The sequence below is a fragment of the Delphinus delphis genome, chromosome 4 (assembly GCF_949987515.2).
Source record: "Delphinus delphis chromosome 4, mDelDel1.2, whole genome shotgun sequence".
Lineage (NCBI taxonomy): Eukaryota > Metazoa > Chordata > Mammalia > Artiodactyla > Delphinidae > Delphinus > Delphinus delphis.
This window is the reverse complement of record NC_082686.1, coordinates 69,906,706-69,928,543: the sequence shown is the minus strand read 5'-3', so window position 1 is coordinate 69,928,543 and position 21,838 is coordinate 69,906,706. Positions and strand designations below refer to the sequence as shown.

At 52.5% G+C, this 21,838-nt stretch overlaps 1 protein-coding gene across 1 annotated transcript in view; it reads left to right on the top strand.

The window, feature by feature from the left end:
- ITGB5 (integrin subunit beta 5) overlaps positions 1 to 10,726 on the top strand; it is a 111,473-nt gene extending 100,747 nt beyond the window's left edge. The window contains exons 11-15 of the mRNA XM_060010797.1: positions 1,253 to 1,475; positions 5,318 to 5,421; positions 7,625 to 7,744; positions 9,087 to 9,253; positions 10,023 to 10,726. Coding sequence (XP_059866780.1) covers positions 1,253 to 1,475; positions 5,318 to 5,421; positions 7,625 to 7,744; positions 9,087 to 9,253; positions 10,023 to 10,118 — 710 coding nt within the window. The 3' untranslated portion in view covers positions 10,119 to 10,726. The remainder of the gene's footprint in view (positions 1 to 1,252; positions 1,476 to 5,317; positions 5,422 to 7,624; positions 7,745 to 9,086; positions 9,254 to 10,022) is intronic.
- Positions 10,727 to 21,838: the final 11,112 nt, after the last annotated feature.

Here is a 21,838-nt window from a genome sequence, read left to right as displayed (position 1 = left end):
CTCTGAGCCCAGCAGCTCCCCTGCCCTTGATGCCTGCAGAACCGGGAGGGGATGCCCAGCTCCTCCTCCCTTGCAGGCTGTGGAAAGGGTTCCTCCTGCAAGCGGGGAGCGGGGGCCCTTCAGCTGGTTCTCATCTTGATTAGGGCCTGCTCTGTCCTCTTCTCCTGAGAGGCCACGGATCCTGGAGTTCAGACCGTAGGCCCTGGAGCCCCACTCCCCGGTTTGGGTCCCGGCTCTGCAGCCGCTAGCTGTCTGGCCGTCAGCGAGCTGCTTCCTCCTTCTGTGTGTCAGTTTCATCACTTGTGCGCGTGGGATGGTTGGAAGAATTCATCGAGTTCGTGCTGTAAAGCCTGACAGCGCGTAGCGAGTTCGGTGTTAGCCGCTGCCGTCCCCCGTACCTGCTCGTGAGTCATCCGGCTCTGGCCCGTGGCTCCAAGGCCAGAGCAAGAATCAGCGTCTCACTGAGACTGCGGGGCAACAACTCTGTTGGTTTCCTTCGTGGCTGTGTTAGGGTACCACAAATTTAGCGACTGAAAACAACTCAGATGTGTTCTCTTTTCTGGAGGTTAGAGTCTGAAATCGTTTTCTCTGGCTGAAGTCGAGGTGGCAGCAGGGCCGCCCGCACTCCTCGCCCTGAGGGTCTGGGCGAGGACACTTCCCTCGCCTTTTCCCCTTTTCCGTCTTGCAGGACTGCGTTCCTTGCATTCCGGCCTCCTCGAGGTCTCCTCCTCCATCTTCAAAGGTGGCAGCGCAGCATCTTGCTTCTCCTGTCCGTTGCCACCTCCTTCTGTAGTCAGATCTCCCCGTGCCCCATATGGACCCTTGTGGGGACCTAGGGCCCCCCTGGATAATCCGGGAGAATCTCCCCCATCTTAAAATCCTTCACTTAATCACACTGCAGAGTCTCCTTTGCCATACGAGGTCACATTCACAGGTTCTGGGGCCATTAATCACATAACACGGGAGACAGGAAGAAGCTCTCTGGTGTCCTGGGCCTGTGGCACGACTTGGCCAAGTTCTGGACCGACTTGGAACAGCACTCAGCCCAGCCGGGCCATACGCACTGCCCGGGCGCCCTGCTGTCACCCCGTGTTAGCACCAGGCCGTCTTTGTCTGCCCAGACGGCCTGCGAGGGCACAGTCGGCGTCTCATTCTGTTGGATCCCCAGTGTGCGGCACACGGCAGGCGCTGGGCGGTTGGTTGTGTGTCCGTGTAAGCAGGCAGGCGCTGATGTGCCGTGTGTGTACTTTAGGCCATGGCGACTGTCACTGCGGAGAATGCAAATGCCACGCAGGTTACATCGGGGACAACTGTAACTGCTCAACAGACATCAGTACGTGCCAGGCCAGGGATGGCCAGATCTGCAGTGACCGCGGGCACTGTGTCTGTGGGCAGTGCCAGTGCACGGAGCCAGGGGCCTTTGGGGAGACGTGTGAGAAGTGCCCGACCTGCCTGGATGCTTGCAGCACCAAGAGGTAAAGCGCCGCCCCCTACACAGCCCTCCACCCCCCCGCCCCGCCCAACCCCAACGTCTCCCCCAGACCAGGCCTGCCATCCGGCCAGTCAGCCCTCAGGGCTGGCCAGCCTCTCACCCCCCATCCCCTGCATCTTCCCCACACAGACTTGCTGGGGATCGAAACTCTTACTAACATTAACTAGAATAGGGTCTTTGAAACACTGGTTGCATGGGGATTTTGTAAAAAAAAAAAACGAAATCAAAACAGCAGCAACAAAAACTGTTACTCTGTTCCTAAACAAGTTTAGAAGTTATAGGATTACTGAGTTAAATGAAATTAAACTGATTTTAGTACCAAAATAGCATCTTCTTGAGCCTTTAGTGTGTCACTGAGTATTTTAAAAGGACATTCAGCATGCATCTTTCTTCCAAATGAATTTGGCCTCCTGCCCCATTAACATCTCCCAAACAATGTTTCACAGGCCCCCCCCCATATGGGAAATGCTGCTTTAAACAAAACATCATCAGAAGGTAAACTGGACAGGAGGGCACCCGACCTAGATAAGGCAAGCCAGGAACAAGCGACAGTGGCTCTGGCATTTTCCGCTCCATTTGTACAGATGATGGAGTGGGTCTCTGCGCTGCTGCTGAACGCAGATTGTCCAGGCGCGGGTTCCAGGCCTCCACCGACCCAGCCACGGGGTTACATTCCCCTGTTGACCTCCCCACGGCTCTGCCCTTCACACTCTGCCAGAGTGCGAATGAGACGGAATTAAATCAGGGAGTTATGCCAGCGGGAAAGCAAGAGTGACGGTTTCTCTTGAATTTTGCTAGAGAAACAGCTGCGCCATCAGCGTCCGTGTCCTAAGGGGCCAGGAGGGAGGGCACAGATAATCAGGAACAAATAATAATACAGACGTTGTTTCTCTTTGGCTGGGAAACGCAACTGTGCAGTTTTTTTTTTGGCAGATTTCCCTTCCAAACCCCTGGCTCGGGCTCCTAATGAGACGAGTTCATGCTCCCTGAGCAGCGTGGCTGCCGGTCAGTCTGCACTCAGAAACGTTCTGGGTGGCAGAACCCCTGGTTGGATGTTTGCCACAAATAATCCAGGCGTGGGTAATTGAAAGCTGGCCGCAGATGCAGAGACAAGATAGACAGGGCCAGATTTTATTCTGTGTAATTAGAGGGAAGCCAGGCAGAGTAAGCGAGAAGAAACACAGATCTACCTTAGACCTGCTGAGAGCAGGGAAACAACAGAAATCCAAATAGAAACATCCCAGGGGAAGGAGGAGGTTAGGATCCTGGATCTGGAGCCCAAATAGCTGTGGCTATCTGAGCCTGGAATCGTGGCCATTATCAACATTGAATGCCTGAGGGAGGTGCCCTGCCCCCAGCTCTCCCACCAGCAGAACCCTGTTGAGTATGGGCTCCCAGACCTTGGGGCATATGAGGTTGATGGGGGTTGGTGCCAAGCTAGGACAATACACATGGAACCAATAAAGGCAGATCAAGCCTGTTTCTTTCCTTCTTCCGGAGCAGCAGGGCAATATAGGGTTGGCTTAGGTCAGTTAAAAGGCCTCTTGGGAAGACCACCTTCGCTTTAAATGTTTAAAGCATTCATTGCCAAGAAGACGTAGACTTGGTGATGTGTTATCCATTAAGCAATATCAAAGGAGCAAGGAGAGCAAAGAGATGCCGTAGGGGAACCTCACTCATCCTTCCTTGTCTCCGGGCCACACTGACACAGTCTCTTTCACAGCCTAGTTGTCACTTTTTTTTTTTTTTTAAACAAAGTACCTTTGATAGTGCCTTACTTCAGGCTGTTTTTCTACTTGCTGCTTTGCTGAGAGCCAACAGGTTTTGAATGCCTATGTCCTTTTTTTTCTGGGGTTTCAGAGCAGTCAATCTCCACTTTCTAGAACCAACCAAACACGCTCTTCACCTTGGGCGAGTTCCTATTCAGTTTCAGCCGATTGCAATTAACAGTCTCGCTGAGCAAAGTCTGTCTCAGCAACTTGTTTGTTTCAAGGCCAGACATTTTAATACGTGACTACAGTAGATCACAAGATTCAGTCCAGTATGCGGAGCACACAGGTTAAACTCATCTGTCCACGTGGATGATTAGGGAATGTTCCCTGGCAGCGGCCCTGTGGTTTCATGACAACAGGGCATGCAGATGGAGGGCTCAGTGAATCCTAGCGGAGACCGGAAGCAGCCGCCTTTCTTTGCAGTGTGTTAATCCACGGGTGGAGGAGGGGCAGTGGCGTCAGCGTGAATGACTGGCGCTGGAGCCACGCCTTCCTGGCGCCCAGCCAAGTCTCAGTTGCCTGCCCGCTGGGGCTCTGGCCTCCGGAGAGGTGCAAACATTACCTACTTGTTTAACTTCAGAATGTTTCCATGAAGTCATTACCAGGAAAGTGGGATTCTGTGGCCAATCCGAGGATAGGTGGATTCTTAAGCATATTAGGACCCTGGTAAGAAAGTCTTCCCTGCTTTCCCTCCACAGTCTACTCACTTGCCCATTCCTCCTCGATGTTCAGACAGTGGAGTAAGGACTCAGGGAGAAACTTGACAGAGAGGCAGGTGCCTGGGTGCTGGAACCTGCTGTCACTGATTCCTCACTTCCCTCACCTGTAAAATAGGGCGACTTAATGAAACGCTCCCAGCTCCCTTCAGGCCACAGTTTCTGCCCTGGAAATGTAGTGACTGGTCTCTCCATCCCACGGAACTTTTAAATGATACTAATAAAGGCAATGCATTGTGATGGTACAACCCTCCATATTTTTGCCAGGGAGATTTCCAGACACGCAGCCCCTTTGGTCCCCACAGGCCTGTGGGGTAGGTTGGGCTGCTGTCCCCCCATGTGGCTGAGGCTCCCCTGCCCTCGGGTGCCAGGGCACAGCGGCAGGGAGGCAGTGGCCCCCCCCAGCACACTTGGCTCTGGAGTCCTCACCCCATTTCCTGGGAAACCTCTCCTTTGGGGTCTCTCACCATCCTTGCCGGCCACCGAGCACCATCACTTCAGAAAGTTCCTGCACGTTCCCCATCAGCTGGCTGTTTTGTTCCAACCCACTTCTCCCTGGAGTTGAGTTCTCAGCATCTCATCTATGCTCCCCCATCCCCCAGTCCCCCATAGAGGTCAGAGATCCTCTCTCCCCTCCACAACAAGCTTTACGGACCCTTAGAGCTTAGCTCCCCTGCCAGGTGGGCTCTGTGTGGGAGCAGGAAGGGGGCAAGGGCCTGAGAGTCTCCAGGACGGTGGTTCTCAGCCCTCACCTTTACTCAGAATCCCCAAGAGCCCAGGTCCAGCCCCAGAGGTTCGGATTCCATGGGTGTGGTTGGGCCCAGGCAGTGGTGTTTTGTCTTGAAAGCCCACCCAAAGAGTTTAATGTGCTGAGAGCCCTGCCTGGGTGATGGTCTCCTGGTGGGGATCCTGGGAATTGGGGCCATGGGAGGGTGAGGACCCCTCTTCGAGGCCAGGAACACTTCTTTATCTTCAGAAACTTCTTCTTTGGGGCAGGCTCCTCAGTGAGGCACTGGGTGCACCAGAGTGCAGGTGGATTTGCCTCCTGGGGTCAGAATTGGAAAGGTTTCCAACCTGCAACTTGACATGTGTGCCAGACATGCTTCTAAACCCACATGTGTTCCTCCAAGAACCCTTGGGCTTCCCTGCATGATAGCAGCAAGAAGGACAGAGAAGAAATGTTCCTTGAGGCCAAACATCTGAACATGGGCGAAGTTAAAGCCTTCAGGGGCTTGCAGGAGGGCGGGGACCCTGCACCCTTGGGACATGCACTCAGTTACATGTGTGGAGTTACTACCCAGCATCTAACACCCACATTTCTTGCCTCTTTTCCAAAGAGACTGTGTTGAGTGCTTGCTGCTTCACTCAGGGAGCTCAGCTGACAACCAGACCTGCCAGAACCTGTGCAAGGATGAGGTAATCACACGGGTGGACACCATCGGTGAGTGTGGGGAGCGGCCCCGGGCAGCCGGCCCCTTCTGGATCTTGGCAGACGTGTAGAGACTTTCTCCCTCGTGGGGACGATCTTCAGGGCTGCCTGGCAGACAGGAGGGTAGTTTTAACCTTGACTTAGGAAGCAACCTCAGTGTCCTTTGGCTAGTCCTGGCTGGCTCCCCAAGAGGACTTGGAGTACCTGTGTTAGGTCATAGGTTCTGGGCTCTCCAGGGTGTAAGACCTTCCTGTTCTTAAGTTTCTGTCCCATCCCTGAAGCCCAGTCCCTTCCTACATCTTCTCCCAGGCTTCCTGAGAAGTTGGTATATTAGTTAGAATAAGTACTGTTAGCTGCTACAACAAACAAACCCCAAACCTCAATGACTTAACAAAATAAAAGTCAGTTTGTCACTCACTCGAAGTCCAGTGAAGATGTTCTTGGTTGACAAGGCCTCTCTGTGCTCCTTCAGGAGCCAAGGCACCCTCTAGATTGTGTTTCCACCCTCCCCCGGGTCCTCAGAATTCTCTCCATTGAATCTGCAAATGGGGAAAGATCATGGGGGAGGTTTACATGGGTGGGGCCTGGAAGTGGTGCACACGACATCCCCCCCACCCAGAGCTCAGTCATCCAGACACGTTTACTGCAAGGATGGCGGGAAGTGTCGTGCAGCTGTGCCCAGGAAGCTGGGAAACCATGTTTGGTGACCAGCTAGCCAGTCTCTGTTTGGCCTCAGCCCAGCGCAGTTCTCGCGGTGCTCTGCCCGCGTTAGACGAGGCAGAGCTCACATTCTGTGCGAGTGAACCCGGGGTGGAGTGCTACCCTGGCTCTTCCTCATTCCTACAGGTCTCCCCACTCCTTTTTCCTGCCTCCCTGATCTTGAGTGATGCTCTGGCCGAATCATGGCTCCTGAGGCTGCCGAGTCATGTATTCCGCCAACACATATTCATTGAGCACCTACTGTGTGCCAGGGCTGTACCACAGCAGGGAGCCCCTGCCCCTGCCTCCCTGAATCCGGCCTCTCATGCCCGTTTTCCTGCCCTGCTTCTGTCTTGTGACTTGAGGTCTGGCTCACAGCAAGTTCTGCCTGCAGACCTGGGGCCGTTGCCCCTTGACTGGGCACCCACAGAAAGATGGCGATGCCCCCCCCCCGCCCACTGACTACTTACTCGCTCTGGAGCAAATGCAGCTGTTCACGCACAGCTGCCTCTCCCTCTGCCCCTTTGTCATGAACCAGTTGCTTCACAGAGAAGGTTTCTGTCGCGTTCACCAGTTATCCTTTTCCTTCCTTCCCCCAGGCTTTCTCATACCCATGCTCGCTCACACTCACCCAGACCAGGCTTAGGACTGGGGGCCAAGAGCAAAAGCCCAGGCCTCCTTGTCTGATAACCACTCAGAATTGTCTGGTTCTAGGTGGAGCAACAGGGTTACAACGGGCAGAGCTAGAAAGCATTTTGTGTCACAAAATTGCCCACAGTTGTCACTCAGGACCAGTGGGTCATTCCCTTACCACCCGCCTCTCTCTTGCTTCACACCCTTCCCGCTTCCTTTCCACCCTGGAAATCAGTCTAATCCTGTCCCAGGGGAGGCTGGGAATGCAGACAGTGCCTGGGGGGGGCGGAGCTGGGGGGAGTGGGGTTGGCGATACCTTCCCCTCAGGTAACAGCCGCGTGGGGATGGCAGGTGCTGAGGCAGCTTGAGGAAGGGGGCTTCTCACTACGGGGAGCGAGGCCAGCGGTGCGCACCGTGGGTGGGAGGTGCAGTCTCTCGTCCACCCACCCTCCTTGCCGCGTGGGTCTTTTTGGTTTCTCATCTCAGGCAAGCGCCGCTGCCTCCTGGCCTCTGCAGCCGGCTCTCAGCCAGGTAGACTCAAGCCTGAACTCTCAGGCCTCCGCGGACAGCAGGATGGCCCTTTTCTTTACCCAATTCCGTTGCCCAGTCCCGCCCCAGCAGTAGTGCCCCCTCTCCTTTCACCCCAGTGAGCCTGCGGAGGCCTGCCTCGCATGGAAGGGAATTCGTGTCCCCGGCGCAGCCTAACTTAGCGCTGGGCCTGCGTTCTTGATGTGAGAAATTCATTTTTAAGGTCCAGCCTTCCCTTGAAGCCTCTCTGCGCCCCCTTTTCTCCTTTGCGGGGTCCCGGCTCCTCACCCGTCCCTTAGCCGCTCTGCATCACTCAGAGACACACTCAGGACATTTCTGCTTGGTTTTCTTCCAGTGAAAGATGACCAGGAGGCTGTGCTTTGTTTCTACAAAACTGCCAAGGATTGTGTGATGATGTTCACGTACGCAGAGCTCCCCAGTGGGAAGTCCAACTTGACAGTCCTCAGGGAGCCAGGTGGGTGAGGGCCACTTCCGTCTGCTCCCCCTGAGGGCTCGGTTTCTGATGCATTACCCGTTCTCTCCTCACCATCCTTTCCAAACTCCAGAGAGAGGAGGGATACAGTCCCATATAAAGATCAAGATCTCAGGTCACCTCTACCTGACTGCTAGAGTTTAGAAGAAAGATGGTTGTATATCTTGGGGACCCATCACGGGGCCGGAGCTTGGGGGGGGGGGCATGACTTGGGGGAATGGGAGTTATAGGAGGATAGTGCCCTGCCCTGGGGGAGTGTCTCATCTTGAAGGAGGGGACACGGGGGTGACAGTAAGCTCAGAACACACTTAGCCTACCTGGCTAATGGTGGTGCGAGCATGCAGGGCAGGTCTGGACCATCAAGGCTGGGCGTCAGGAAGCATCTGGGTACACACAGCCCTAGCCGGGCTGCCGCTTCCCGGAGTGGAGTCCTAGAAGGGCAGATGGAGCGCTGGGTTGACATTCCTGCAGGTGCCATGCCTCGCTCCCTGGGCCCCTGAGGACGGCACGCTCTCATCTAACAGGGGCAATTCTTCCCCACGCTCTGGGCCCGGGGACCAATGGCCCTTTTCCTTGGGGTAATGAGGGTTTCTAGTATGACCCCTTTCATTCTTCTCTGGTGGAGGTGGCCGGGGCAGAGATGGGTGGTGCAGAAAAAGATCTGCTCTGTTCCTTTCAAAACATTGCAAACTGTTTTTCCAAATGGGGCTAGACCACATAATGTGCCTTCCCTAGGCCAGAGGCAGAGGGAAGGATTGTGGTCCTAGCCCAGGATGCACGCCTGTAAGAATGAGGCTCTGTTTCCAAGCGCTGTCTTTGCGGTTCTTTGAAAATAAGCACATTTGCTCCAACGGCTCCACACTAAGGGCTTACAAGTGTTGGCTGGCCCCCAGCCCAGCCCTGTGGAAGCGGCTTCATGAAACCTCCTGCCGCCCAGTCTACTCCTGAAACTATTTACGTGGAAGCTGAGACCTGGTCCAGCGTCCTGCACGGGAGGTGGGGCCGGGCTGGGGCGTGGGTGCTTCGCGTTGGGGAGATGCAGCCCTACACACAGCGTGTGGGAGAAAGTGGAGCCGCCACCAAGGTTCTCCTAGACTTTGCCATTGACTTACTGTGTGGCCTTGGAACAGTGACCAGTTCTCTTTGAATCTTCCACTTTATGTGCATTGGAGAAACCTGCCTGCCACCCAGGTCTCTCAGAAGCAGTGTGGGGATCTCAGAGAATCCAGGGAAGGCCTCTGGGGAGAGCTGACGGGCCTAAGGGTGGGGGGTGGGGGCACGGTGATGGCGGTAGCTTTGCTCATCGTGCCCTGGTCCCCTCCAGAGTGTGGAACTGCCCCCAATGCCATGACCATCCTCCTGGCCGTGGTCGGCAGCATCATCCTGATTGGGCTTGCGCTCCTGGCCATCTGGAAGCTGCTTGTCACCATCCACGACCGGAGAGAGTTTGCGAAGTTCCAGAGTGAGCGATCCAGGGCCCGCTACGAAATGGTAAGCCAGGGGAAGTTGGAAGGAGAAAAAATGTCAAGCTTAGCAGTCCAGCTGAGGGCAAGCAGAGGCCCACTAACGTCTTTGGGATTCAGAACAAAGAAGCGAGGACTTTCCCGGTGGTGCAGCGGTTAAGACTCTGCGCTTCCACTGCAGGGGGCTTGGGTTCGATCCCTGGTCGGGGAACTAAGATCCCACACGCTGCGCAGTGCAGCCAAAAAATTAAAAAGAACAAAACAAAAAACACGAAGAGGCGAAACCTGAGAGGCAGCGTGTGCCCAGTTCTGGACGCCCGGCACGGAGCCCCGCAGCAGGCCCCGGTCGGGAGGCTCACCGGCGGAGGCGCTCGCCACAGCCTGAGCAGGGAGGCCGTGTCCAGCGGTCCAGGAGAGGGTCCCACGTGCTCACAGTCTATCGCAGTGTCCGTGTGTGTCTTATCTCCCCAAGCAGACTGCACGTTCCTGAAGGACTGAGCAAGTGGGAGCACCCCCTGAATCCCCAGTGAGTGTGTTAAACCTGCAAGGGACTTCAGAGACCATCTAACAGACACGGCCGCTCGTTTCAGAGATGGAGAGAGAAAGCTCAGGGAGGGGCGGGACCGTCCCAGGCCAGCTTAGAGGAGCCAGTCTTGAAGCAAAAGGCCGTTGCCTTCACCCGCGGGCGGGGCCCACTGCCTTCCTGGGTGACTGACCCTAGAAGGGCCTCCAACCTTGTGTGTGTGCGAATGAACGAATGAACTAACACACGTCCTCTTACCTCCCGTGTTCTCTAGGCTTCAAACCCTCTGTACAGAAAGCCCATCTCCACGCACACCGTGGATTTCACCTTCAACAAGTTCAACAAATCCTACAATGGCACAGTGGACTGATGGCTCCTTCCCCTCAGAGGGCTGGAGGGGCAAGCGGTCACGCCAGAGACGGACACGCTTTGGACAGCTGCTCGGCTTGAGCACGGTTCCCTGCACAGCCAAGCGCAGAGACCTTCCGGTGAGCCTGGGCGAGGAGCCCGCACAGGAAGGTGCCCGGCCGTACCCCCTGGCCACCCCTCCAAGCCCGGCGACAGCGCTCTAGGCTTCCCTCAGCACCTCCAGCTTGTCCCAATGAACTGCTGAGATGCAGGCTGTGTCTCCCTTCCGGGAGGGCTGGGCCTCCAGGCTGGCCGGATGAGAAGGCTCTCGTGAGTGTCAGAGTGAGTAGAACCCACACAGTCTGGCTTCACCCCCGTTGATCATCTTTAAATGAACTAAAGTGACCGTGCATCTCTGGTATAGTTCCGACTCCTGAGAATGACCTCCCTGGTGTCTCTGCCTTGCACATGGCTGTTGGTGATGGGATTACTGAGACGCCTGTTGAAGGCACGTAGTTTGCAGATGTCAACTTTCTTCCCCTGTCTGTGTGTGTTTAGTACTTTCGTAACAAAAAGGGAAGAGATTTTTTGGGATTGAAAGTAAAGATTAAAACCAAAAGATTTTGTGTTTGCCTGACGCTCTTTACGACGTGCACGTTCCTTTCTGAAGTGGATGGTGCCCCAGTGGGGATTGAAATGGCTGAGTACTCACTCAGGGGACGCCACCCAAGCCAGTCCAATACTCCGGGCCAGGGCTCATCACACGGGGCTCTGTGCAGTACCCAGGGGGTTAGCAGGGGTGGCCCTAGGTAAGCAGGTGTCTTTGGAGCCTCTGAGCTTTTACTTAAAGAAAAAGTTTAGGCTCGAAACCGTGAAGACCACCCCTCTGGCCTCCCTGCCCTGTTCCCAGGTGCTAAGGCTGGAAATAGATTGTGCAGATGAAGAAGGGTCAAGCTGTGGCTTCCACACACAGTCCCTTCTTGCATGATTATTGACAACAGTTTCCTTCCAGTGCCCTCCCCAGCCGAAGTCCTGTGCCCCAAAGCACAAAACCCATTTCAGCTGTCCTTCCCCGCAGGGCCCTTAAGTCCCCTCTGTTCTCGTATCTGAGTCCAAAGTTATCTGGGAATAGGAATCCCTCGTTTGTAGAAGAGGAAACAGATTGCTAGAGGGGGGCAGTGGCTTTCCCACGTGTCACAAGGCTAACTGATGACAAGCTGGTACAAAGAGCCAGGGCTCAGGTGCAGCGCCGGCCTCCTGCTACCTGCTCCTTTCTGTAAAGTCTCTTTCACTAATCACTTTGCTGCTGCTGGCATCACTTCAAGGCTATTGGGCTTTCATCCCAGATTCATCTGTTCTCAGCTTGGACCAAGTTCCCTCTGCTTCATTTTGGCAAACACTAAGACAAATGCCTGTCAGTAAACAGACTATTTATTACCTGCGGCAAATATGAACAGATTCTGTGTTTCCTTTGTCCTGTGTAATTAGGATGAAACAGAGACCTTGTGACTTGGTGAAGCTGCCTTAAATCCTTTTTGGAATAAAGCCAAATGTAGATAAATGTACAAAATAGACACGTGGCGGTTTTGAGACTTTTCTAAACTGAGGAAAATATGATTTCGGAAGAAACTTTGGGTTTCTCTTTTGTTTGATTGTGGCTTTCCTGGTGACACATCATTTACTTGCTCGAAGTCTCATTTTCCATCAGGCAGCTCTGTAAGGGCACAGCGTTCTTGAGCTACAGACAGAAAGCATGAGTTGCTCCAGGCTTCCCCCGGATGTGGAAGTTAGGGCTGTTTCCTCGGTGACACCAGATGGCTGTTGATGGAGCTGTCGCTGACAGTGCCCTGCTGCCCCCTGCTGGAAGCTCTGGGAACAGCTGTTCGGAGACCTGACTCCTGAGATTCTGACCCAGGGTGTGGTTCCCTTACTTCTTTCCTCTGGTGATTTGGCCATGCCCTCACCGCCCCCCCCCACCCCCGTTAACACAGGTAACAGAGCAGGTGGGTTGCAAAGCTCTCTCAAACCGAGGACTGATAGGCATTTTCTTTCGTTGCTGGGCTGTGGAAGCACACAGGTGGGAGTGACCTACCTCCTCGTTGTGTGGCCGCAGGGACCCCTACAAGGAGCACCTGGTGGTCTCTGGAAAATTCTTTATTCGTATCTGTTTGGAAAGATGATCAGTAATGCGCTTGTTTGTTGGAAAGGAAGAGTGGGGAGGGACTATTTACCTTTAAAATCAATCTATATTGATTTAATACAGATTTCCAAATGGTACTTATTTTTATTGATTGATTTTAACAATTTACTTTTCTAATGCAAAAGTACATGGAAAAGATGGAAAATAAAGAGGTCATAAAGAAATAAAAACACAGAGGTAACGACTCTTGCCCTTTTTGGGGACTACGTCTTGGTCTTTTTTTTCTGTGCATATGTGTGTAATTTTAACCAAATCAGGATTATGCTGTTACTCTTTTTTTTTTTTTTTTTTTTTTTTTGCGGTACGCGGGCCTCTCACTGTTGTGGCCTCTCCCGTTGCGGAGCAACAGGCTCCGGACACGCAGGCTCAGCGGCCACGGCTCACGGGCCCAGCTGCTCCGCGGCACATGGGATCTTCCCGGACCGGGGAACGAACCCGTGTCCCCTGCATCAGCAGGCAGACTCTCAACCACTGCGTCACCAGGGAACCCCTATGCTGTCACTCTTTTAAAGAGAACTGGGGATTCTCATTCCACTTGGTTGACTAGTAATTAGACAAACTAAAGTAACTAACAGCTGCCTCTTCTCCAAAGACGTGTTTTTTTAATTTGCTTAATTAGGATCAAAGCTGGAGTTGATTATCATGAAACTCTTGGGATGAATTTCAGGTAACAGCAAACAGATGGGAAGATCAGAGGGGAGGAGAGAAGGTCCTTTTCTCTGTTCACGTGACATCTCTTAACTGAAAAGCTCCTCCCTCACTGGAGGGCTCTCGGCAGGCGTGCGGGGCTCCTGTTGCTTCTGAGCAGGGTAGCCTGGTGGACTCGGCTTCCGCAGCCCTTTTGCGCCTGGCTGGGACTGGGCAGTGGAGCAGAGGAGGAGGGCAGCAGCATGGAGGAAACTCAGGAGGAGGTAAGAGCCTCTGAGGCATCCCTTGCGGACATGTGGGACCTGCTTGGGAGCTTGTCCATCTGTGGCTGTCAGCGTGCCTGCGAATGTGGCGCCCGTCCCTCTCGTCCTGGTGGGGGGCTAACGAGGCTTGGCTAGGTCTCTCCCTCCCCCCAGCTTCTGTCCTCACCCAGCTGAGGGGTTGCAGGCTTCTCAGGCAGGACGGGGCGCCGTTCTGACCCTCGGGAGAGGATGCAAGTGGAGGCAGGAGAATGAGAGAGACGTTTGAGCAGGTGGTGGTGCTGGGAAGGGAGAGCTCGTTCTTCTCAGCCCGCATGGCTCCTTCTGCCGGTCTTGCAGCTTTGCGAGGGATGGTCACTGCCCGGCCGGCCCTGGCCGACAGCCGCCTCCAGGATGGGTTGGGATGTGTCACAGTGAGATAGACGGTCTTCGTATCCAGCTTTCTCCGGAGTTCAGTGCTGGGACGTTCGATGCCTCCTTTTGTCATAGCATGGGACTTGTATAATCTGGCCTGTTTGGGTGTCTTGATTGTCAGGGGGCTGGGAACTAAACGCCAGGAAATGGAACCTACCTCCCGTTCTTACTGGGATCCCCATCCTCTCCACTGAATCCCGCCCCCGCCGCTGACCCTCATCCTCGCCCTGCCTCCTCCTCCACACACGCTTTCTGATCCTTCTGACGAATGTTCTGCTGCACAGTGTCTTCATTTTAAGTGGCCTCAAATTCTTGCAAAAAGGCCAGCTCTAAACTGTAAGTAACCATAGGGTCACGCGCCGAGGTGGTGACCTTCTAGGATAGGAGTTCTTAACCACTTTGTGTCGGTGACACTTTCAGCATTCTAGTGAACGCTACAGACCCCTTGTCAGAATAATGCTAATACGTGTGTAAACAGGGAACATCTTGCAAGGCCTGGGCCTATTAGGGCAGCTGGTTACCATTTACCATCTTAGTTTGACTCCAGAAACCCCCGGAAGGCTCGCCAATTACAGCTTCATTGGTCCTACCTGCACAGACTATCAAACGCCTGAGACAAAAGCAGCCCCTCTCCGTTTGACCCTCACGGTAGGCCCCCATGGTATTCAGGGAAGGTATTTCCCCATCTTATAAGGAGGAAATTGAGATCGGTCCCCCCCTTGGAGAGAAGGTTGGCAAGTGAGACCCCAGCTCAGGGATCCCTACTCTAGTTCCACGCTCTTTCCTCTGTGTTGCACCCTCTGGGAAAAGCAACACTGTTGTTTCTTATCTCAGAACTCTGCGGTATGACTAGAGAGTCATCTGAATGCAGATGGAGAGATTATAAAACGTCTCTTTCCCTCCTCCTTCCTTGCATCTTTTTCTCTTGTCCTCACCTTATGAGCAGTCTCTGGTATATGCGTGGTGACCGAAAATCCAGGTACAGTTCAAGGAACTTTTCTATTTAAAAACCGAGGGGGAAAAACGACGGAAGATGACAACTGACACACATTTCATGATTCCTGGCACAAAAGTTCAACACTTTAAAGACTCTCTTCCATGAGCTGACCATGGGTTGGTGCGGGCTCCGGTTCGTGGTTCATTTCCCTGCTGGTCCAGCCAGCCCTGCGGGAACGGAATATTTGTATGAGCGGTTGTATGTGATGGTTGGCATTCACATCGTGGCCTGCGACCATAAAACAATATTTTAAAACCTACACTGAACAGAACCCACCACAACTGAGGGTTGTGGGTTGCACCCATGGGAGGGTCCCATGTGGGTGGGAGGGGAGAGCTGGGCAGAGGCCCCAGGAGAGACGGGGAGGCCGGGGCTGCCTTGCTCTCTGCCTGTCGAGCTGTCCCTGAGGGCTCATTCCTGCTCAAGCCTCAGGGACTGTAGACTTGACCTGAGTTGGGAGACATCCCCTATCGCATGGACCTGGAGTTTAAAAGGGGAAGAAGGCAACAGGAGGGAGGAAGAGGGGACCACGGGGGTTTGGGGAAGTCTGAGAGCAGCAAGGTGGCAGGGGTGAGGGCGGAAGAGAAGAGCATAAGCGGGGGAAGGAGATTGGAGACTGGTGAGGGTGTTCTTCCCTGAGCAAATTCTATGAGGCGAATAAGACTCTTCAGGCCATCATTCAGGTGTGCAAAAAACATTATTATTTTTACATCTTTACTGGTGTATAATTGCTTTACAATGGTGTGTTAGTTTCTGCTTTATAACAAAATGAATCAGTTATACATATGTTCCCATATCTCTTCCCTCTTGCGTCTCCCTCCCTCCCACCCTCCCTATCCCACCCCTCCAGGTGGTCACAAAGCACCGAGCTGATCTCCCTGTGCTATGCGGCTGCTTCCCACTAGCTATCTACCTTACGTTTGGTAGTGTATATATGTCCATGCCTCTCTCTCGCTTTGTCACAGCTTACCCTTCCCCCTCCCCGTATCCTCAAGTCCGTTCTCTAGTAGGTCTGTGTCTTTATTCCCGTCTTACCCCTAGGTGCTTCATGACCTTTTTTTTCCCTTAAATTCCATATATATGTGTTAGCATATGGTATTTGTCTTTCTCTTTCTGACTTACTTTACTCTGTATGACAGACTCAAGGTCTCTCCACCTCATTACAAATAGCTCAATTTCGTTTCTTTTTATGGCTGAGTAATATTCCATTGTATATATGTGCCACATCTTCTTTATCCATTCGTCCGATGATGGACACTTAGGTTGTTTCCATCTCCGGGCTATTGTAAATAGAGCTGCAATGAACATTTTGGTATGTGACTCTTTTTGAATTATGGTTTTCTCAGGGTATATGCCCAGTAGTGGGATTGCTGGGTCATATGGTGGTTCTATTTTTAGTTTTATAAGGAACCTCCATACTGTTCTCCATAGTGGCTGTACCAATTCACTATTATTTTTTTTAACATCACCATCTCTATTCAAGTGATGACAGAAAACAGTTACTAGGTAAAGAGGGACAGTGTCTTGTTAATCACAGTCGTTTCAGGGTCCCCTGTGCCCCACGCTGCAGGCTAAGTGCAGCAGCATGACATTGGAGGCAGGCCCACAGAGCTGCCTGTGCACACGGCACCTGCTCAGACGTCACTGTCCTCATCAGGACCACTTTCTGCTGAAATGTCCCTACACGGTGGGGGGGGAGCCTTCAGGCCCACCAGATGTGTTTCTCAGCTAACTCCCATGCCCTTTTCAGGGAAATGCGGCTTCTCCCTCATGTTATATGGAGCCACAGAAGCTCAGGCTGCCTCAGGCTCTGCCTCAGCCACAAGTGGCCTCCAAGTCCACTGCCACGCTCCGCGCTGGGGTGGGTCTTCTGGCATCACTGCTCTCCTGGGCCCCTCCTAGAAAAGCGAGGCCCGGAGCTCCTCTGCTGTCTGTGCCTCTTTTTTCCTCCCTCCCGCCCTCCCTGCCTGGGGTGGGGATTCCATATCACAGCCCACCCCAGGATCTGACTGTGTCCACCCCTCCACCTTCTGTTCCTCTCCCCAGGCCAGAGGAACACTCCTCCCCTGTTCGCTTGGTGGGAAGGAGAGAGGCAAACATTCTTCCAAACCAGTCCTTAATGCCAAGACCTTGAACTTGAAAAGTTAAAAAATATTCTAATTGTTTTGTTTCTCTTTGTATTTCCATTGTGGCATCCCTCTCCTGAGGCACAAAGGCCAAGTGTGGGCTTGGAAGGGCTATGGAGAAAACAGATTGCAGAGGAAAAAAAAAAAACAAAATCACTTGATAATTCATTCAAAGCCAGATTACAAACTTTAAAGGTCCTAGGATCTAAAAAGAGATATAGCATCCTGTGTCCTAGAATGCAAAATAAAACAGCATTTAGGGCTTCCCTGGTGGCGCAGTGGTTGAGAGTCCACCTGCCGATGCAGGGGACACGGGTTCGTGCCCTGGTCTGGGAAGATCCCACATGCCGCGGAGCGGCTGGGCCCGTGAGCCATGGCCGCTGAGCCTGCGCGTCCGGAGCCTGTGCTCCGCAACGGGAGAGGCCACAACAGTGAGAGGCCCGCGTACTGCAAAAAACAAAAAACAGCATTTAATAAAGACAGCATTAACTATAAAATAAAGAACCCTAAGGAGTCCTGATTCCCATCCCCCCTTTTTAAAAAAATACCAGATTCCTCCAAAAAACATGTTTTGGTATCCCTGCCCCACTGGTACTCTTAGCCCATGGCCAGTCAGCCGGGGTGCTGATGACACGTATCACGTCCATCTGCTAAGGGGTGGAGGAAGCAAACTGCAGAGTCCATGGTTACCTACTGGCTGACGGTGGGCTCACTACAGAAGCACAGTGTTCCCACAGGAGCCAAGTGGCTGTTTCTTTTGGAGAGATCTCTGAAAGCAGCCGCAGGTGAAGGCGGGGAAGGCAGAGTCTTGGTGGAGTCAAGCTATTGTCCTCCCGGTGACCAGGGCTAGACGTGGGGCGCACTGTAACTATTAGTTAGCTACTGCTGCACAACCCCCCACCCCGATCCCCTGGCGTCCAGTGATGAGCACTGATTGCCATGCTCACAGGCTCGCGGGCCAGGTGGGGCCCCCGGGCATCAGGCTGCGGAAGGCTGGTGTGGGCTCTGCTCCGCTCTTACTCTCCTGGGACGTGTGGGCTAATCAGGGCATGCTTTTCTCATGGTGGCAGAAACACAAGTCTAGACTCGGAACTGGGACCCTGACCCCTCCCCCCACATTCCATTGGCCAGAGAAACCTACACAGCTGAGTCCAACATCAGTGGTTGTGGAAATACTCTCCACCTCAAATGGGAGGAACTGCAGAGTCGTAAGGCAAAGTGTATGGATTCAGGGAGGAAGGAAGGATGCAGACGTTCACAGAATTGCCACTTGTTTTGGTACTTTCTATTGAATCCTGGTAGCAATGAAGTTGTGACTGATGGGGAAGGAAAGACTGGCTGCTGTCTCTTAGGATGGTACGGAAGTCCTTGTGAAAGTTTAGTTTGGAAACTAAGTTCTGTAATGACTGGGACGATGTATGTCAGGTTCACGCCCTGTGTTCAATAAATATTTGATTAAATGGTGAAAGAATATTATATGTACAGTATGTATCTGCGTGTTGATAGAAAGGGGGACAAAGTTGAATGTATCTACCTTACAGAAACGGGATAAAAAGTGTAATAACAAAAATACCAAATTGGAGGGTAACGACAGGGATTCCAGTCCTTACTCTGCCTGTCATTGGCTCTTCTGTAACCTTGCGTGAATCATTTCCCAATGGGACTCAATTTCATCTGTGAAATGGGGTGATCAGATTAGATGATCTCTAAGGAGCTTCCAAAATCAGTTTCCTAAGATTCTGGGATAGAGTCACTGCTTCAGCGACTGACAGGTCCCATTTTTATTGGCCAGATAGCCCCGCTCTGCCTGCACTCCCGGCCTCCCTCGAGGAGCCTTTTCAGAGGCACATGCTCAGTGCCTCTCACTCACTGGTGCCGATATGAGTCAGAGCACTGAGGCGCACCATGAACACTCACAACCAGGCTGCTACAGCCCGACAGGGGATCACATAGCTGGGCTCAGGATTCCTGGCTGTGACAGGCCTTTCTCAGGGCCTGTGGATGTCACTACCTGTCTCCAAGCTTCCAGTGTTAGAGGTGACAGTCTGCTACTAGTTGGATTCCTTTCACTTTCCAAGTATTTTATTCCTCTAGATGTTTGTAAAATTTCCCATCTTTGAAGTTCAGTGATTTTGACAGCATGTGCCCAGGTGTATGCCTTTGTCCACAACACCTGCCTAGAACTCACTGGGCCCTTTGCTTCTGCAGACTCAAGTATTTTTTCAAACTGGGGAAAACTTCCTCAGTTATTTCTGTAAATATTTCCTGTCCTCCCATCGTCTTTTCCTCTTTATATTCAGGAATCTGTTCTGTAAGCCTCTCATCTGCTCCCTCGTTATTTCCATTTCTTTGTCCCTTTGTTTTGAATTTTGGTATTTCTTCCACTTGATCTTCCTGCCCACAGATGTAGTTCTCAATATAATCACACCATCTTGAAATATTTCCATCACATTTTCACATTCAAAATGAAAATTTTCATTTTAGTCCCCCCTCCCCCCAACACACACAAATTGTCATCTTGTTTTTGTTATTCTGAAGCGGGTCTGCTTCCTGTGGCAGTTCCCCTTCACCATAGAAGGCACCTATGCTTGCATTCATTCAGAAACATTTGCTGGGCCCGTTCCAGGTGCAGAGATACTGCACTGAACACAGGGTGAAATCTCTGCTCTCTTGGAGCTAACACCTGTTACAGGTGGTTTTCTTTGCTTTCCCCTCCTGGTTGCTGGATTTCCTCAGGTATTTTCTTTCTTTTGCCCACCCCTGGCACGTAGCAGCAAACCCATGGTTGGTAGGAGGCCACAGACTGCATCTATGGGCCAGCACTGCACTGACCAAGATGGGCTGTCAGAAACCTCAGCTCCTCTCGCGGCAGAAACATCCAGTTGGCCCTCTGATGTGTACACACGCGCACGCACACACACACACACACAGTGTGCACGTGCCCTAGTCCTGAGCCTCCCCACTCTTGCTCCTTGTGTCCACCCACCTCAAAGGAGATGATACCCCGTATCTGCTCTCTTCTTTGGAGCTCCTGGCAAAGCCTGTGGCGGTGCTTCTGGGCCTTGCCTACGTGGGCCCAGCCGCACTGTGCTAGGAGAGCTGGCTGAGTGTTTCGTGTCCTCAGGCGGCCGCCCTCACCCTCCGTGCCCTCTTCCAGAGATTGCAGACAGTCCACTTCACTGTGAGTGAGGATGAGTTGGGTCGGAGGCCCCAGGCCTGTGTTGCTCACAAGCTGGTCATGAGCTGATCCCTTCACTTTTCAGGGTCTATACGTCTGTCGCTTTAAAGTAAGGAGAGCGGACCAGGTTTCTTAGGTTCCTGCGGCACTACAAATTGACTGTCTTATGCTCTACTAAACACCCAGAGTACTGGAAGAGGCCAGCATTGATATTCTCCAGTCCCATTAGTCTTACAGATGTTGTTCTGGGCACCCTGCGAAGACTGTTCCCATTTTCTTCACTAGGGCCGGTGTTGTAAGCTCAGAGCTCATGCTCTGTAAATATTTCTTGACTGAGAAAGGGCTAAACTATTAAATGCCTCTAAAATGCTTCTATGCTGAATAGTCCCGTCATAGGTCCTAGACAGCCAAGTTCTTCTTTGTCTTGTCTCAATCAATTTGTGCTCCAAAGTTTTATGACTGCAGACTGTCTGCACTGGGCTTAGTCTCAAGAAACATCAAAATAAGCTGAAGTACCTGTTGAAACGCAGATTTCCAGGCCTCGCCTCAAATCTGCTGAAACAGAATCTCCGATGGTGGGGCCCAGGAGATTCTTTGATGCTCCTCTGATTTCCCTTCAAGTCACCCAGAAGGGGCCCTGAGTGAGCTTCAGTAACACAACTGCTTATGGCAGGACTTTTCTCCTGTTCTCAGCAGGAGAAAGAGACCCCAAGACCATTTCATTGCAGAAGAAAAATGTGACTAACCAGGGTAGTGATGCTCTAAGTGTGGTCCCTGTACCAGCAGCATTAGCACTGCCTGAGAACTCGTCAGAAATGCAAACTTTCATGTCCTATCCTAGAACTACCCAGAGTCGACGCTGGAGCTGGGCCAACGTCTGATTTAACGAGACTCCAGGTGATTCTGACGCATGCTGAATGTGAGTCCATTAAGTGGGCATTTGAGACCTCAGCACATTACTGCAAAGGCTTCTCGGCCTTGAGGTCACCAAGACTTTTAACATATCCAAGAAATTCCCGTAAGTTCTTATTAGAAAATTTTCCACCTCTTCCTAACTTTCAGCTCCTCCAGAGTAGCCCCGAGGCCACACTTCTTCCATTTCCTTCCAGCCTTATTCCGTGATAATTTGCCTTTCCCAGAGGGAACTTCTCTGGAGCTGCAGCACTGGGACGCGAAGCTCAACTGGACGTCAGAGCAGAAGCTGTTAAGTGTAGACTCCAAGATAAGCACCTGACTTGACCTAACAGGCTTCTATCTGGCTCACGAAAGCTGAAGAGTGGGGCAGTCAGAGATGGGAACAGCTGTCATCCTGAGGAAATGGCCAGTCTCCTCTGACACCTGCCACTGCTTGTAGGCATGATCGAGATGAGAACGACAGATCAGGAGTGTGCTGGTGGAATCAGAACTGAGAGCCTTCAAATGCAACTGCCACCTGGCCCTGCTCTAGAACCCCAGGGCCTTGAATGTGCAGCCGGGCCATTTCAAAAGGATCACCTGAGCCCACACCCTGCACTCCCCTCCCTCTAAGATGCTTCCTGAACAGACCAAAGAAATATAAAAATGGAGAAAATCTGTATCAGTATCGGAGCCCAGGGATCGTCCAGAAACTGAGAATTTCTAGGAGAAAGTGCACTGGGGACCAGAGTGAGAGGCTGCCTAACTGCCACACGTGTGAAGTGTCCAGCCCCACCACAGTGGAGACCCAAAAGCTTCAGCTCTGTTGCTGGGCTCCTTTCTCTTCATTTCTAAATGTGAAGGCTGACATCCCTCTCTGTCAATGGCATTTGGGACAATCATGTAGGATCCTCAAGCAAACCTCCAAATGAAACCTTAGACCTCTTGATGCTGCTGTCTTTTTAAATAAATGAAGGAGAAGCTGGTCCATTTCTAATAGAAATAAGGCAAAAGGAATCAGTGGC